The sequence below is a fragment of the Bombina bombina genome, chromosome 4 (genome assembly GCF_027579735.1).
Source record: "Bombina bombina isolate aBomBom1 chromosome 4, aBomBom1.pri, whole genome shotgun sequence".
NCBI classification, from domain to species: Eukaryota; Metazoa; Chordata; class Amphibia; order Anura; family Bombinatoridae; genus Bombina; species Bombina bombina.
Window position 1 is genome coordinate 998003160 of NC_069502.1, and position 15195 is coordinate 998018354.

General features: G+C 37.7%; 1 protein-coding gene across 5 annotated transcripts in view; it reads left to right on the plus strand.

Annotated features, from left to right (window-relative positions):
- Positions 1-15195, plus strand: part of EHBP1 (EH domain binding protein 1) — a 1033533-nt gene that overhangs the window by 459252 nt on the left and 559086 nt on the right. For all 5 annotated transcript variants that reach the window (XM_053712059.1, XM_053712060.1, XM_053712061.1 and 2 more), the window contains one exon: positions 6901-7147. In XM_053712059.1, the coding sequence (XP_053568034.1) occupies positions 6901-7147 (247 nt within the window). The remainder of the gene's footprint in view (positions 1-6900; positions 7148-15195) is intronic.

Here is a 15195-nt window from a genome sequence, read left to right on the forward strand (position 1 = left end):
CCTGTGTCACTAACTGTCTTTCTCACATCTCATCTTGGATGTCCTCTCACTACCTTAAGCTAAATCTCTCCAAAACTGAACTCCTTATTTTTCCCCCTTCTTCCAATGTCTCCACCCCCAAAATTTCTATAACTATTGATAACTCCATCATTACCCCTACCCCGCACGCCCAATGTCTTGGGGTCACACTTGACTCAGATCTTTCCTTCACTCCTCACATTCAGTCCTTGGCTAAAGCCTGCCGTTTCCACCTTAAAAACATAGCTAAAATTAGACATTTTCTTACACAAGATACAACCAAGATTTTAATCCACTCTCTCATCCTTTCCCGCCTCGACTACTGCAACTCCGTCCTCTCTGGTCTACCTAGCTGCTGCATAGCTCCTTTACAATCCATTATGAATGCCTCTGCCAGACTCATCTTCCTTACTCGTCGCTCTTCATCTGCTGCACCTCTCTGCCAATCCCTTCACTGGCTTCCTCTTGCCTCTAGGATTAAACATAAAATCCTCACCCTGACATATAAAGCTCTCAACTGCACTGCTCCCCCCTACATCTCAGAACTTGTCTCTAGATACTCTCCCTCCCGTCCCCTTCGATCAGCTCAGGATCTCCTCCTCTCTTGTTACTTCCTCACATTCCCGTTTACAGGACTTCTCCAGACTGGCCCCCATCTTGTGGAATTCTCTGCCTCGCTCCATAAGACTCTCCCCTAGTTTTAACAGCTTCAAGCACTCCCTAAACATTCTACTATTCAGGGATGCATACAACCAGCACTAACCTTTCCTAACTCCATTGCTTTCCCCTTGAACCCCTTAGAATGTAAGCCTATGGGCCCAGCTGTTTATAGATCGCTTCATAAGAGCCGACTACAACAGTGAAACTCTCGGCAGGGCCCTCTACCCACTTGACCCCTACAAAAGCTATCCTGTACACCGACTATGTTTACAGCGCTGTGGAATCTGTTGGCACTCTACAAATACCTGATGATAATAATAATAATAATAATAACTTCTCATAAATTTAATGAAGTTTGTATTGATCAAAAGCATACTGAAGTATTTCTGCTCATGAGGTTTTCTCTGACTCAGAGTATTCTATTTCAGAGACTGATATTGATAAATCAACCTTTCTATTGAATGCATTCATTCTTTATTAAGGAATTATTGTTTTCTTTGGGTATTGAGGAATCTAGTCCTCTTGATAACAAGAATAGCAAATGTTTGAATTCTGTTTTTTTAAGCTTCTGAGGTTACTCTTGAAGTTTTTCTTATTCCAGATGCTATCTATCATATGTTTAGTAAGGAACTTTTCTTCTAGGTTTAAAAAAAATATATCCTTTACTTATGGCTAATTTAGAGTTTTTGGGCAAAAGTCCTTAAGGTGGGGAAGAAGATATTTCTTCTTTTAAGGATCCTTTAGATAGGAAGTTTGTTTCTTATCTTAGAGAAGCATATTTACATATTGGTTATATTTTTAAACCTGCCATTTCTATGGCTGATGTTGCTGCTGTTTCAACTTTTTGGTTGGACAGTTTAGTTATCAGATCCTGAATTGTCTAAGCATTGTTCTCTTACTTTAACATGCTAATCATTTAATTTGTAATGCTATATTTTATGTAATTTTAATTGATATTAAATCTTTGATTTTAGCCATTTTTACTAGATAAGTTTTATGGCTTAAATCTCGGATATGGTGTCTAAATTTAGATTACTATCTTATTATTTTAGGATAAGTAATTTTTTAGGTTTTCTATTGGATTTTATTATCTCCTCTATTATTTGGGAAAGGGGCTCTATTTTGAGATTTACTCCGAATTTGAATAAATCCAAGCCTTATAAATAAAACTAATTTCAGCCCCTAAGACTGCATGAAGGTCTTAAACAAGTTCAACTGGTGGGGGTAGATTTAATTTATTTCAAGAAATTTTGTCAGTTTCTGTTCAAAATTAGTGGATTCAGGATATTGTTTTTTCAGGGGTATCGAATAGGTTTCAGAATAAAACCTCCCATGGGAAGATTATTTCCCATGTTCCAACAAACCCTGTGAAAGCTCAGGTTTTTCAGAAATGTGTTTCAGATCTAGAGTTTTCAGGGGTGATGGTTCCAGTTCCTCCTGCAGTAATGGAGTTTGGGTTTCTATTCAAATCTATTCATTGTCCCAAAGAAAGAAGATTCGTTCAGACCAATTCTGGATCTGAAATTTTTAAATTGTTTTGTAAGAGTCCCAACTTTCAAAATGGTGACTATAGGGACTATTCTGCTTTTTATTCAGCAAGGTCACTTCATGTCCACAATATACTTACAGGATGCTTATTTTCACATTCCAATTCATTCAGACCACTATTGTTTTCTGAAATTCTCTTTTCTAGATAAGCATTACCAATTTGTCGCTCGTCCTTTTGGGCTAGTGACAGCTCAGAGATTCTTTTCAAAGATTCTCGGTGCCCTTCTATCTGTAATCAGAGAGCAATTGAAACAACTAGTGTGGTTTCTACAAGACATAGTTGGAGGATCAATTTACATAAGAGTTTCTTGATTCCTTAGACAAGGGTCACCTTTTTAGGTTTCCCGATAAGATTTAGTGTCTAGGATTCTTTCTCTGACATCCTAGAGATGAATGAAGTTAATTTTAGTTTGTCTAAAACTTCAGTCTCTATTATTTCCTTCAGTGCTTATGTGCATGGAAGTGTTAGGTCTCATGACTGCAGCATCAGGTGTGATCCTCTTTGCTTGTTTTCATTTGAGGCCTCTATAGCTTTGCATGTTGCACCAAAGGTGCAGGGATTATTTTCAGATATCACAATTGATATACCTTAATCCCAACACACTTTTCTCTCTGATTTGGTGGTTGGACTATCACCTTATTGTTCAGGGGGCCTCATTTGTTCGTCCTACCTGGACTGTATTCTCAACAGATGCAAGTTTTTCAGGTGTGCGAGCTGTCTAAGAGTCTCTGACAGCACTAGGGGTTTGGAAACTCAGGAGGCGAGGTTACCAATCAATATTTTAGAACTCCATGCTATTTTCAGGGCTCTTCAGGCGTGGCCGCTATTGAAGAGAGACTTGTACATTTGTTTTCAAACAGACAATATCACAACAGTGGCATATGTCAATCATCAAGGAGGGAATCACAGTCCTTCAGTTATGGTGGAAGTATCTTGGACAGAATCCAACTCTTGTCTAATTTCTGCGATTCATATCCCAGGTGTAGACAATTGGGAAGGGGATTATCTCTGCTGTCAGACTTTATATCCGGGGGAGTGGTCTCTCCATCCAGATGTGTTTTTTTCATCTTGTACAAATGTGGGGTCTTCCAGAAATAGATCTGATGGTCTCTCGTCTAAACAAGAAGTTTTCCAGATACCTTTCCAGGTCCAAGGATCCTCAGGCAGAGTTTGTGGATGCTCTAGCAGTTCCTTGGTTTTTACCAACCTGCTTACATTTTTCCGCCTCTGGTTCTTCTTCCAAGGGTGATCTCCAAGATCATAATGGAGCGATCATATGTGTTTCTGATAGCACCAGCTTGGCCTCTTAGGATTTGGTATGCGGACCTTGTCAGGATGTACAGTTGCCAGTCTTGGCCACTTCCTTTAAGGCTAGACCTTCTGTTTCAGGGGCCGTTTTTCCATCAGGATCTCAAATCTCTAAATTTGAAGTCATGGAAATTCAACGCTTAGTGCTTAGTCATAGAGGTTTCTCTGACTCCGTTATTAGCACTATGATACAGTCTCGTAAGTCTGTTTCAAGGAGAATTTATCGGGTTTGGAAAACCTATATTTCATGGTGTTTAACTCATGATTATTCTTGGCATTCTTTTAGAATTCCTAGAATTTTATAGTTTTTCAGGATGGTTTGGATAAAGGTTTTGTCTGCAAATACTTTGAAAGGACAAATTTCTGCTTTTTCTGTCTTATTTCATAGAAAGATTTTTAAACTTCCTGATATTCAGTGTTTTGTTCAGACTTTGATTCATATTAAACTTGTTATTAAATCTAGTTCTCAATTTTGGTTTTGAAGATTTTACAGGACCTTTGAGCCTATGCATTCTCTGGACATTTAATTACTTTCTTGGAAAGTGTTATTTCTTTTGGCTATCAGAAACTAGCAGAAGAGTTTCTGAATCGTCTGCTCTCTCTTGTGAGTCTCCTTATCTGATTTCCCATCAAGATAAAGCTGTTTTGCGGACTTCATTTAAATTTTTGCCTAAAGTTGTGAATTCTAACAACATCAATAAGGAAATTGTTGTTCCTTCTTTGTGTCCTAATCCTAAGAATACTCTTGAAAGGTCTTTACATTCTTTGGATGTGGTAAGAGCTTTGAAATATTATGTTGAGGCTACTAAAGATTTCAGAAAGACTTCTAGTCTATTTGTTATTTTTTTCTGGCTCCAGGAAAGCCTCTGCTATTTCTCTGGCTTCTTGGTTGAGATTTTTGATTCACAAAGCTTATTTGGAGGCGGGGCAACCTCCATCTCAGAGATTTACAGCTCATTCTACTAGATCAGTTGCCACTTCTTGGGCTCTCAAGAATGAAGCTTCAGTTGATCAAATTTGCAAAGCAGCAACTTGGTCGTCTTTGCATACTTTTACTAAATTTTACCATTTTTATGTGTTTGCTTCTTTGGAAACAGCCTTTGGTAGGTTCTTCAGGCAGTTGTCTCAGCTTTTTCTAATGCCTTTGATTTGAGTTTTTTTTAAATTTTTAAGAAAGCTTAATTATTTTTTGGGATTTATTTTCTCACCGGAAATAGCTGTTTTTATTTTATCCCTCCCTCTCTATTGACTCGTGGACTTTCACATCTTGGGTATTATATCCCATACGTCACTAGCTCCTGGACTCTTGCCACTTACATGAAAGAATAAATTCATTTATTTCATAGTGGCAAGAGTCCATGAGACCCACCCTATTTTTTGTGGTTATGATTTTTTTTTTTTTATAAAGCACATTATTTTTTCAAGTTCCTCTTTGTGTATGCTTTTTACTCCTTTTTATACACCTCACTTCTTGGCTATACGTTAAACTAAGGTATGTGTGAGGTGGGAGGTGTATTTATAGGCATTTTGAGGTTTGGGAAACTTTGCCCCTCCTGGTAGGAATGTATATCCCATACGTCACTAGCTCATGGACTCTTGCCACTATGAAAGAAATTAATTTATCAGGTAGGTTCTTACATAAATTATGTTATTCTTTTATGTACAGCCATATTCAAGGTCTTACTTATTATATGTAAGGGAACTGCATAAATTATATGATGCTAGAGATCGCATAGGAGGATATTTGATTTATAGAAAGTCATACTATTAGCGGTCCAAGTTACTGTAACTGTTATATAACTGCTCCATATTTATTAATCCTGGGATGATTACTCTAGGTCATTGAACCACAAAGGCCTGCAACTCACTACCAACCAGGATTTATTTTCCTACCTCCTTTTCTTTCATTCTAAATTCTATTTTACCAATTTGTATGTGTAGATATGAATAAAAGTTACATTATATTATTTCTGCTCTCTTTTCTGCCTATTAGTAGTCAGGGCAGAGAGTGCTGTGTGGCATTCTTGAGTGGGAATTCTCTCTCTCTCTTTTTTCCCCTCATTTTGTTTAGATTTAGATTTGAACTGTTGTTGTTTTGTTTGTGTGTGTATGTATGTATGTATATGTGTATATATATATATATATATATATATATATTTATATATTGTCCATTAATTATTCTTCATTCTTAATGATTTACTATGTATAACAGAGCAACACAACTTAAAGGGAGCAAGATAGATAATTCCTTTATTACCCATTCCCTAGTTTTGCATAACCAACACAGTTATATAAATACACTTTTTATCTCTGTGATTATATTGTATCTAAGCCTCTGCAAACTTCCCCCTTATTTAAGTTCTTTTGACAGACGTGCATTTTAGCCAATCAATGCTGGCTCCGTGGAACTTCACGTGCATGAGCACAGTGTTATCTATGACACACATGAACTAACACCCTCTAGTGGTGAAAAACTGTCAAAATTCACTGAGAGAAGAGGCAGCCTTCAAGGGCTTAGAAATAAGCATATGCACATCCTAGGTTTAAATTTCAACTAAGAATACCAAGAGAACAAAGCAAAATTGGTGATAAAAGTAAATTGGAAAATTGTTTAAAATGACATGCCCTATTTTGGACTAGACTGTCCCTTTAAAGAAACAGTCTAGTGAAAAAATAAATGGTTTATTTTTCTAGAGAATGTTATTTATAAACATATTCCTGAGGTAGCACATTTTTTTATTTTTACCCTAGAATGTACCTTTAAGACTTTAATTTTAAAAGAAAAATATGGTGAAATGAGTACTTAAAGGACCAGTCAACACATTAGATTTGCATAATCAACAAATGCAAGATAACAAGACAATGCAATAGCACTTAGTCTGAACTTCAAATGAGTAGTAGATTTTTTTATAACAAATTTCAAAGTTATGTATATTTCCACTCCCCTTGTACCATGTGATAGCAATCAGCTAATCACAAATGCATATACGTATAGCCTGTGAATTCTGTGCACATTTTTTTTAATGAAAGTAAATTGGAAAGTTGTTTAAAATTACATGCTGTATCTGAATCATGAAAATTTAATTTAACCTGAGTGTCCCTTTAACTTTTATCCACTTTTCAAGCAAAGCAAAAGAAAATCTTAACTGGCTTTTTAATGATAAAGTAGTTATTCATGTCACAGTGAAAATATGTGAGGACTTCTGGTATAAAAGTGACATTTTTTGATCCTGATAGCCAGTGTGCAATATATACCTAGGTATTTATTATTGCACTTCCTAATAGTTCCACTTTAAATTTAAGTAGCTTTTTAATGAACTATCCGTTTAGGTTGTGCTTTTATGAATTTACGTTTTCTCTTATAGAAGCTCCTATAGATAAGGCTCCTGCTAAGCATGAAGACTTGTTTGACGAGAGCAACCCGTTTAGGGACCCTGAGCCCACCACATACACAAATCCATTTGATGAACCAGATACAGAACCTGTGATGACACATGAACGTAATAAAGACTCTCCACTCCTACATGTCGAGAGAAAAAATGCCAGACCTGTGGATATGAGCAAATACCTCTATGCAAGCAAAACCCAGGAGGAAGAGGACGAACTTGATGAGTGAGTGGAATTTTATAGCTTTTACACAGATTATAAGGAGAATTATGGTAGTTGTCTGATTTTCTGTGTAAAGTTGTGTACTTTATTTGTAAGCCATCTTTATTTTTCATTTGTTATATGAAATGTGTAGCACATATACTGGACGGCCTGACTACATTATATGTTACCTTTATTCACTAAATATCTCTAAATCAGCGTGGTTGCTTATGAATGTAATGGATATATTCTGGAACTGTAATAACCCAGAGCTTTTCTTTACTTTAAGGTGCTAGGAAACCTGTTAAGTTCACCCATCACAGATTCTATAAATAATGGGCTCACTTTTTGTTAACGGCCTTGGACTCAAGTACATTGAATCACAGGGCAGTAAGCCTGTGCGATATGGATGAAAAAAAAACATATTTTTAATGAAAAATTGTGATTTGAAATTCAAATTTATTAATATTTTTTGAACATACATTTTGCATTCAAAACTGCATTTAACAGGTCAAATCTTAAAGTACAAATTATTGCTTGTTCACTAAAGCACCTTGATGAATATAATATATTAATTAAAATAAAGACATGTACAGGCAAAATATACACCAGGTTACACCAAACGTCTCACTCAATCTTTCAAGTCTCAAGAAACAGTAAATTACAAAAAAATAACTGAAATGAGCTGCCTGGTGGTTACATTGCATTGGCCATGTTTCCTGGGCAGTCACCTAAGAGTTACACATTCAGCAGGGTATGCAAGGAGGAGCATGAACAGTGATGCCCACTCTGCTGCATGTGTAAGTCACATAGCTCTCCAGGCTTTCATTTTTTTTATTATTTTTGCTGGGAAAACCAGTTTCACCACTTTCTGGTGAATTTGTATCAACTAGCAGTAGGCAGCATACTGATTATATAACCATAATCTATAATAAAATAATTATTACCGATTACCAAGCAATAGCTCCACTGACACTAGCTAGTTTATGCCCATCGCTACACACAGAAGGAAATGTGAGGTGACATAACAAACCACCAGACAAGTAAGATGGTGGAGGTAGCTTAATGTGCTGTGACACTTCCTAGTTCTCCCCTGCTGTAGTGATCATTGCTGCTGCTGGGCTGGACAGGAGCATTTGTGTAACTGACGTGACATGTTAAAGGGACGTTAAACACTTTGAGATGGTAATATAAAAGGATAAATCAAGTATGTATAAAACAAATCTGCAATATACTTTCATTATTTATTTTGTCCTTTTTTCCTGTAATTCCATTTTGAAATTCTGATCATTTCAGTTCCTGTTAGAAGTGGAAGTGCAGAACCCGGTTATATTCCAAACAGCCATTGACTGCACACTTCAGTCCCTAATTGGTCCCCGCAGAGAAGGCAACCTAAGTTACAACATGGCAGCTCCAATTGTTTTATAGACACTAAGCCCATATTTATCAAGCTCCGTATGGAGCTTGAAGGGTCGTGTTTCTGGCGAGTCTTCAGACTCGCCAGAAACACAAGTTATGAAGCAGCGGTCTAAAGACCGCTGCTCCATAACCCTGTCCGCCTGCTCTGAGCAGGCGGACAGACATCGCCAGAAATCAACCCGATCGGGTACGATCGGGTTGATTGACACCTCCCTGCTGGCGGCCGATTGGCCGCGAGTCAGCAGGGGGCGGCGTTGCACCAGCAGCTCTTGTGAGCTGCTGGTGCAATGTTAAATGCAGAGAGCATATTGCTCTCCGCATTTAGCGAGGTCTTGCGGACCTCATCCACACTGTCGGATCAGGTCCGCAAGACCATTGATAAATAGAGGCCTAAAACCTTTCACTTATTTTGTCAATATTTAAACAGCTAATTAAACTTTTAAAAACAAATCTACATATTATTCTAAGACTAATATTTTCTTTGACTGCATCATTCTATCTATCATTTATTTAGTGTTTAACCCCTTAACGACCAAGGACGTACTAGGCACGTCCTACAAAAAAACGGCCGTTAACTACCAAGGATGTGCCTGGTATGTCCTCAGGGGTTTCAAGCACTGGAAGCACCCGTGATTGCTTCCAGCCTCTTTCAGGATATTGTAGCGATGCCTCCCTATTGATGTATCGTGCAATACCCTCTGGTAAGCAACCGATGCAGAGAGGGAGACTCTGTGGCCCTCTTTGCATTGGCCAACGATGATGCCGATCGTTTGTGGTGTGGGAGGTATAGGAGGGTGGCGTGTGGGCGGCCCATCGCTTGAGGGGGCGGCCCATCGCATCAGAGGTCCGGGGGCGGGACCGCTACAATACGGAAAAAATTAAAGTGAGTGGGAGAGGGCAATAAGAGTTGGGAAAGGGATCTGGGAGGGGGGTAGGGTATTGAAGGGGGGCAGCTACCTCTGATGGACCACTCAAGCCTCATCCCGCCCCCTCAAGCGATGGGCCGCCCACACGCCACCCTCCTATACCTCCCACACCACAAACGATCTGCATCATCGTTGGCCAATGCAAAGAGGGCCACAGAGTCTCCCTCTCTGCATCGGTTAGAGAGCTGTTTAGGTGGGATCAGGGAGGTTGGGGGACAAGGGAGGATCCTACACTAAAGAAAATATATATATATATATATATATATATATATATATATATATATATCTGAAACAGAAGAGGGAGGGGCGCACAGCAGAGAAAAAACTCCTGGTGTAGTATGTCTGGACACTTGTTTAACAGTTACAATACGGTGACAAATGCAAACTCACGTGTTTCCACCTCAACCATATGAGGTATAGATAAGACTCTGAGTGGTGAATATCCACTAAGGAAGGCAATCAAATCTCCTTGCGTCTGCGACCTGTCTTTCACTCCTCCTGAACAGTCCTCACCTCTCCGGCAGAAACTTAACCACTTCTAGAAAGGGGGGCTGTAAAATGTATCTTGGAGGAAAAGCTTCTCGCAAACGTTATTGATTTGTGGGTTAGATGAATATATGTGTCAAACACCTTAAAGTTCTTAAAAGGGTGTTTTTATTCAGAGACACAAATCATATAAGAGTCATATAAAACTTCCATAAAAGATTTTCCATAAAAAAATCACTTATTAAAAAACATTTCTGCCAGAGCAAATACAATGTAAAAACATATATGAACGGTTGTTGTAAGAAACTCACTCGTATGTGGTAAACCACTCTGGCTGGTTGTATACATCCCCAGTGAATCGTGCAGTGTGTCACAGCCTTAAGTGCCATAATTACACAATCTGTTTGTAAATAATTTCAGTGAGAAACCGAAGGTTTATGAAAAAGTTAATGATTTTTTTTATTTGATCTGATTTGGCGTTGAAATTGTGGCATGAAAAATACCAAAAATTCTAAACTCGGGACAAAATTTAGAAACTATTTAGCATAAGTGTTTTTTGGTGGTTGTAGATGTGTAAGAGATTTTGGGGGGTCAAAGTTAGAAAAAAGTGTGTTTTTCAATTTTTTTCATCATATTTTATCATTTTTTATAGGATATGATATGATAAAAATAATCTTTAGAAAAAACGGTATATAATATGTGTGGGTACAGTAAATGAGTAAGAGGAAAATTACAGCTAAACGCAAACACCGCAGAAATTTAATAACAGCTCTGGTCCTTAACGGTAAGAAATTTGAAAAATGGTCTGGTCACTAAGGGGTTAATTTCCCTTTAAGGAACACATTTTAGATTTGTTTTTTTGGATAAAAAAGAAAAGCTGCCTCATGCGATTTAGATATCACAAAGTTAATCGCACAGCCTACAAGGTATTTATGCTATCCTTACTAACTAGAAGTACAAATAAAACGTTAAAATACACTACTGGGCTGCTCTTCTGTGTAGCCTCTTCCTGTCACATGCTAAGACAACTATTCCTTTTATTGGACTAGCAGTTTCTTGCCCATTTAGTTCACTGGTTTTCATACCTGTCCTCGGGCCTCCCCAACAGGCCAGGTTTTCTGGGTTACCTTGGATGGGAGCAGGTAAAATACCCGCGTTTACTAAACAAACGGATTATTTCACCTGTGCTCCGGTTCAGATATTCACAAAATGTGGCCTGTTAGGGAGGCCTGAGAACAGGTTTGAAAACCAGTGATTTAGTTAGAGAAATGTCTTGAAGAGAAATGTTTTCATCTTTAACCCTTTTTAGTACACATTATATATTTTGTAAGGGCTATCATCATGACCAGTAAAGTCATGATTCAGACAGAGCATACATTTTTAAACAACTTGTTATCCTTTGTTGAAGTGTTGCTGATGATTGGTGGCTTCATATATATGCCTATTGTTATTGGCACACCCATATGTTCAGTTAGCAACCACTTGTGCATTGCTGCTCCTTCAACAAATTATACCAAAAGAATGAAGCAATTTTGACAATAGAAGTAAACTGGAAAGTTGTTTAAAATTGTATGTTCTACCTAAATTATGAAAGTAGAATTTTGGGTTTCATGTCCCTTTTAAAGTTTGAATATTATAGAAGATAGGGAATATAAATACCTCTCTGAAACCAGGCTAAAGATTATGGAAGAGACAAAGTGTTAAGTAGGTAAAACTGACATGCAGAATAACAGGATAGGCCTTGGGTGTGTTTTTTGTGTGTGGAGGGGGGGTTCTTCCCAATGTAGTGGTGATAAGGAAGAAAAGGTATACATATAAAAATAATGTCTGTCAAAAGAACTGAGATAAGGGGCAGTCTGCAGAGGCTTAGATACAAGGTAATCACATAGGTAAAAGTGTATTAATATAACCGTGTTGGTTATACAAAACTGTGGAATGGGTAATAAGGGAGTATCTATCTTTTTAAACAATTGCAATTCTGGTGTAGACTGTCCCTTTAAGCATGCTTAAAGGGACATGAAACCCAAAAATGTTCTTTAATTATTCAGATAGAGAATACAATTTGAAACAACTTTCCAGTTTACTTATATTATTTAATTTGCTTCCATCTCTTGTTATCCTTTGCTGAAAGGTTTATCTAGGAAAGCTCAAGAGCAGCAAAGAACCTAGGTTCTAGCTGCTGATTGGTGGATGCATTGCATATATATACTGATTGTCATTGGTTCACCCATTTGTTCAGTTAGAAACCAGTAGTGCATTAAAGCTCCTTCAACAAATGATACCAAGTGAATGAAACAAATAAGATAATAGAAGTAAATTAGAAAGTTGATTCAAATTGTATTCTCTATCTGAATCATGAAAGAAATTTTTAGGTTTCATGTTCCTTTAACATAATTTTTTATTGTAGATAATTTAGGAATTTAACAAGTGTAAAACTACCATTGCCTGTTCAATGATACATATGAAAGTGGAATATATGTGGCTAAGGTGATGTAATTTATATGTCCCCATAAACATTTACAAAACTACTTCATCACCTGTTGGATTAAAACATAATTTGGCTTACTTTTACGTCAGTTGTTTTTCTTGCTGGATTTTGTTTTTATTTGAATTATATTTAGAAACAAATCAGTTATCTGTATTAGGTTTATGGTAATAAAAAATGTAAACTCCTCTAAAGTGTACTCAGCTATCTTTTGTGATGCTCTAGTTGGGGTAAGAGGGCACCAGTGTGTGACCAGCCCCCACTCGGAAGCACAGTGCTACGCCTTGCACTTCCATCCTGAAAGCTCTCTAGAAATGTTCTCACCTTGCAGCGCTGATCACCTTGGTGTGGAGTCCCAGATGAGTCACCTAGCACTCCCCACCCAATCTGTGTTGAAGAGTACTGTGGAGTGGACCCGTTACACGCACCTCTAGGCATCCCCCCAATATTACTTACATTCACAACAATGGTGCTCCTTCCACCTTAACATTGACCCATTTGCAACTGTCAGTTCTATACTTGTGGACACCACACATGCTCTCCTACACTTACAAACACTCACCAGTATGTCTCCCACAATTTAGCACAAACCCCCAATTGAATTGCTCCTCTTATACACACCCCAAGAACCAAAATCGGGCCTACTCTACAGAGGGCTCTGGTGCAAAAAAATTTTGGGCTCCCCCAAAGGTAACTTCGTCGTAAACAATAGTAATAATATAAATGCTGCTCTGTATAATGATTTTGAGTATAGAACGATAGATAAATATGCACTAAAAAAGCCTCTCTGCATCTGGATTGTAAGTATTCTGCACACCCCTATGTGAAGACTGGCTGCTATGGGCCCCCCCTCCAGCAGTTGGGCCCTGGTGCCACTGTACCTGCTGCACCAATGGTTGTCCCGCCCCTACCAAGAGCCTTCCCACACTTACTGTCACCTTTTATGGATTTACAAAAAAATAAATAAAATAAGGGATATTGTAGTTTAAAATTTAGGAGTGAGTCAGCAGTGGCACTACCATGCCAGTCACCTTACTAATATGTTCTCAATATACTATTTCTTAAAACTATATAGTATAGTAAATAACACAAACACACATTCTGTTTTTTTTTATTTAATTTATTTCAGTATTTTTTTATCCAAATACTAAATTGATGGATGTATTAAAAGGGTTTATGGTATTTTGGGGAATTCGCTGATGTGACCATTTTCCAGACATGCAATGAGAAGGACTTCTTATCTTTTTGTTATTGTATCTGCATGTTGGATCCCCATTAGGTACCAGGAGCTCAAAGGCATTTGCATTGGCATACACGCCACAGTCATTGTAATTTGGTTGCTGTTCCACGTTGAGAAAAGTCAGTTTTAAGTGGCTCTGTGAGAACAGATCCATAGTATTCACAAAGTTGTTTTTGGATTGCAGGGGAGAGGGAGCTAGGTTTCATACTGTCCGCTTTTTCTACTCTATCTGTCCTGTAACAAGATGTGAACCAGTGATGACGGATTGGATCTGGATCATAGTGAATTTGGGCTGATAATCACATAACAGGTTGAATAAACACCTGTGACAGGACAGTGGACTGCAAAAACCATCAATGTTGAATTGTCTCTTCAGTAGACTCTGAGCTGCTTTGATTATAGTGTCATCCAACCACTCCTGGCTCTGCAGAATTTGTTTATGCTCCTGAGACAGGCCAAGCTCAGGCAACCAGTGTGTTTGCAGCCTTGCTGGCTCTCCCTGCTGAAGAATGGGTTTTTTATTCTCTGCCCCTTTGTTTGTCTGTGTATTTCTGAACTTTGTTTAGCGCTATACGAATCTTCAATCCTAAACTCTGTGTGACCTTGCCTCCTAAAGCTTCCGCATTTGAGTTGTCTTTGCTTACGGATGAAGGTTCTGCAATTTTTTTATTTTTGTGATGACTTTGTAATTTTTTTGTCTTCCAGTTAAATTAAGCTTCTGAAGAAGTCTCTTCACTTTTGCTTTTGCACTAGTTATTCAACTGGCAAGAAGGAAAGCTCCAAGTCCAAATCCAGGTATAAGTAGACGAAGAATATGAATCCAAGTTTTCTGAAGTTCCATTATCGGCTTTGGCAAATACAATATCTTTAGTTTTGAGTGGTTTACACAACAGAATAGAATATACAATAAATAACTGATACACTCTTAAGACTAATTTAAAGTTTTATAAAATTGTATGGTCCATTTGAATCACAAAAGAAAATGTTTGGGTTTTGCATTCTTTTAAAGTTACAGTCTCGTTCAAAGTAATCTTTCATGATTCAGATAGGGCATGTCATTTTAAACAGTTTTCCAATTTACTTTTATCATCAAATTTGCTTTGTTCTCTTAGTATTTTTTTTGTTGAAAGCTAAACCTAGGTAGGCTCATATGCTAATTTCTAAGCCCTTGAAGGCCGCCTCTTATCTCAGTGCATACACAGCTAGAGAGTGCTAGTTCATGTGTGCCATATAGATATTATTGTGCTCTTTCCTAGCACTGATTGGTTAAAATACCAAAAAGCACTGAGATAAGGGGGAAGACTAACAAAAAGAAAATTGGAGTAGACTGTCCCTTTAATTTCAGCAGAAAGTAGGCAATCCATAAGGGATTTCAGAACCAGAGAGCCTCATGAGAAAACTCTATGATACTCTATATGATATTAATGATGACACTTATTTAACTAAACACATAACCTAACTGTATAAAACGTTGAGGTAAGACAAGGGGATGAAATGAGGTTCTCAAGAGGCTTCA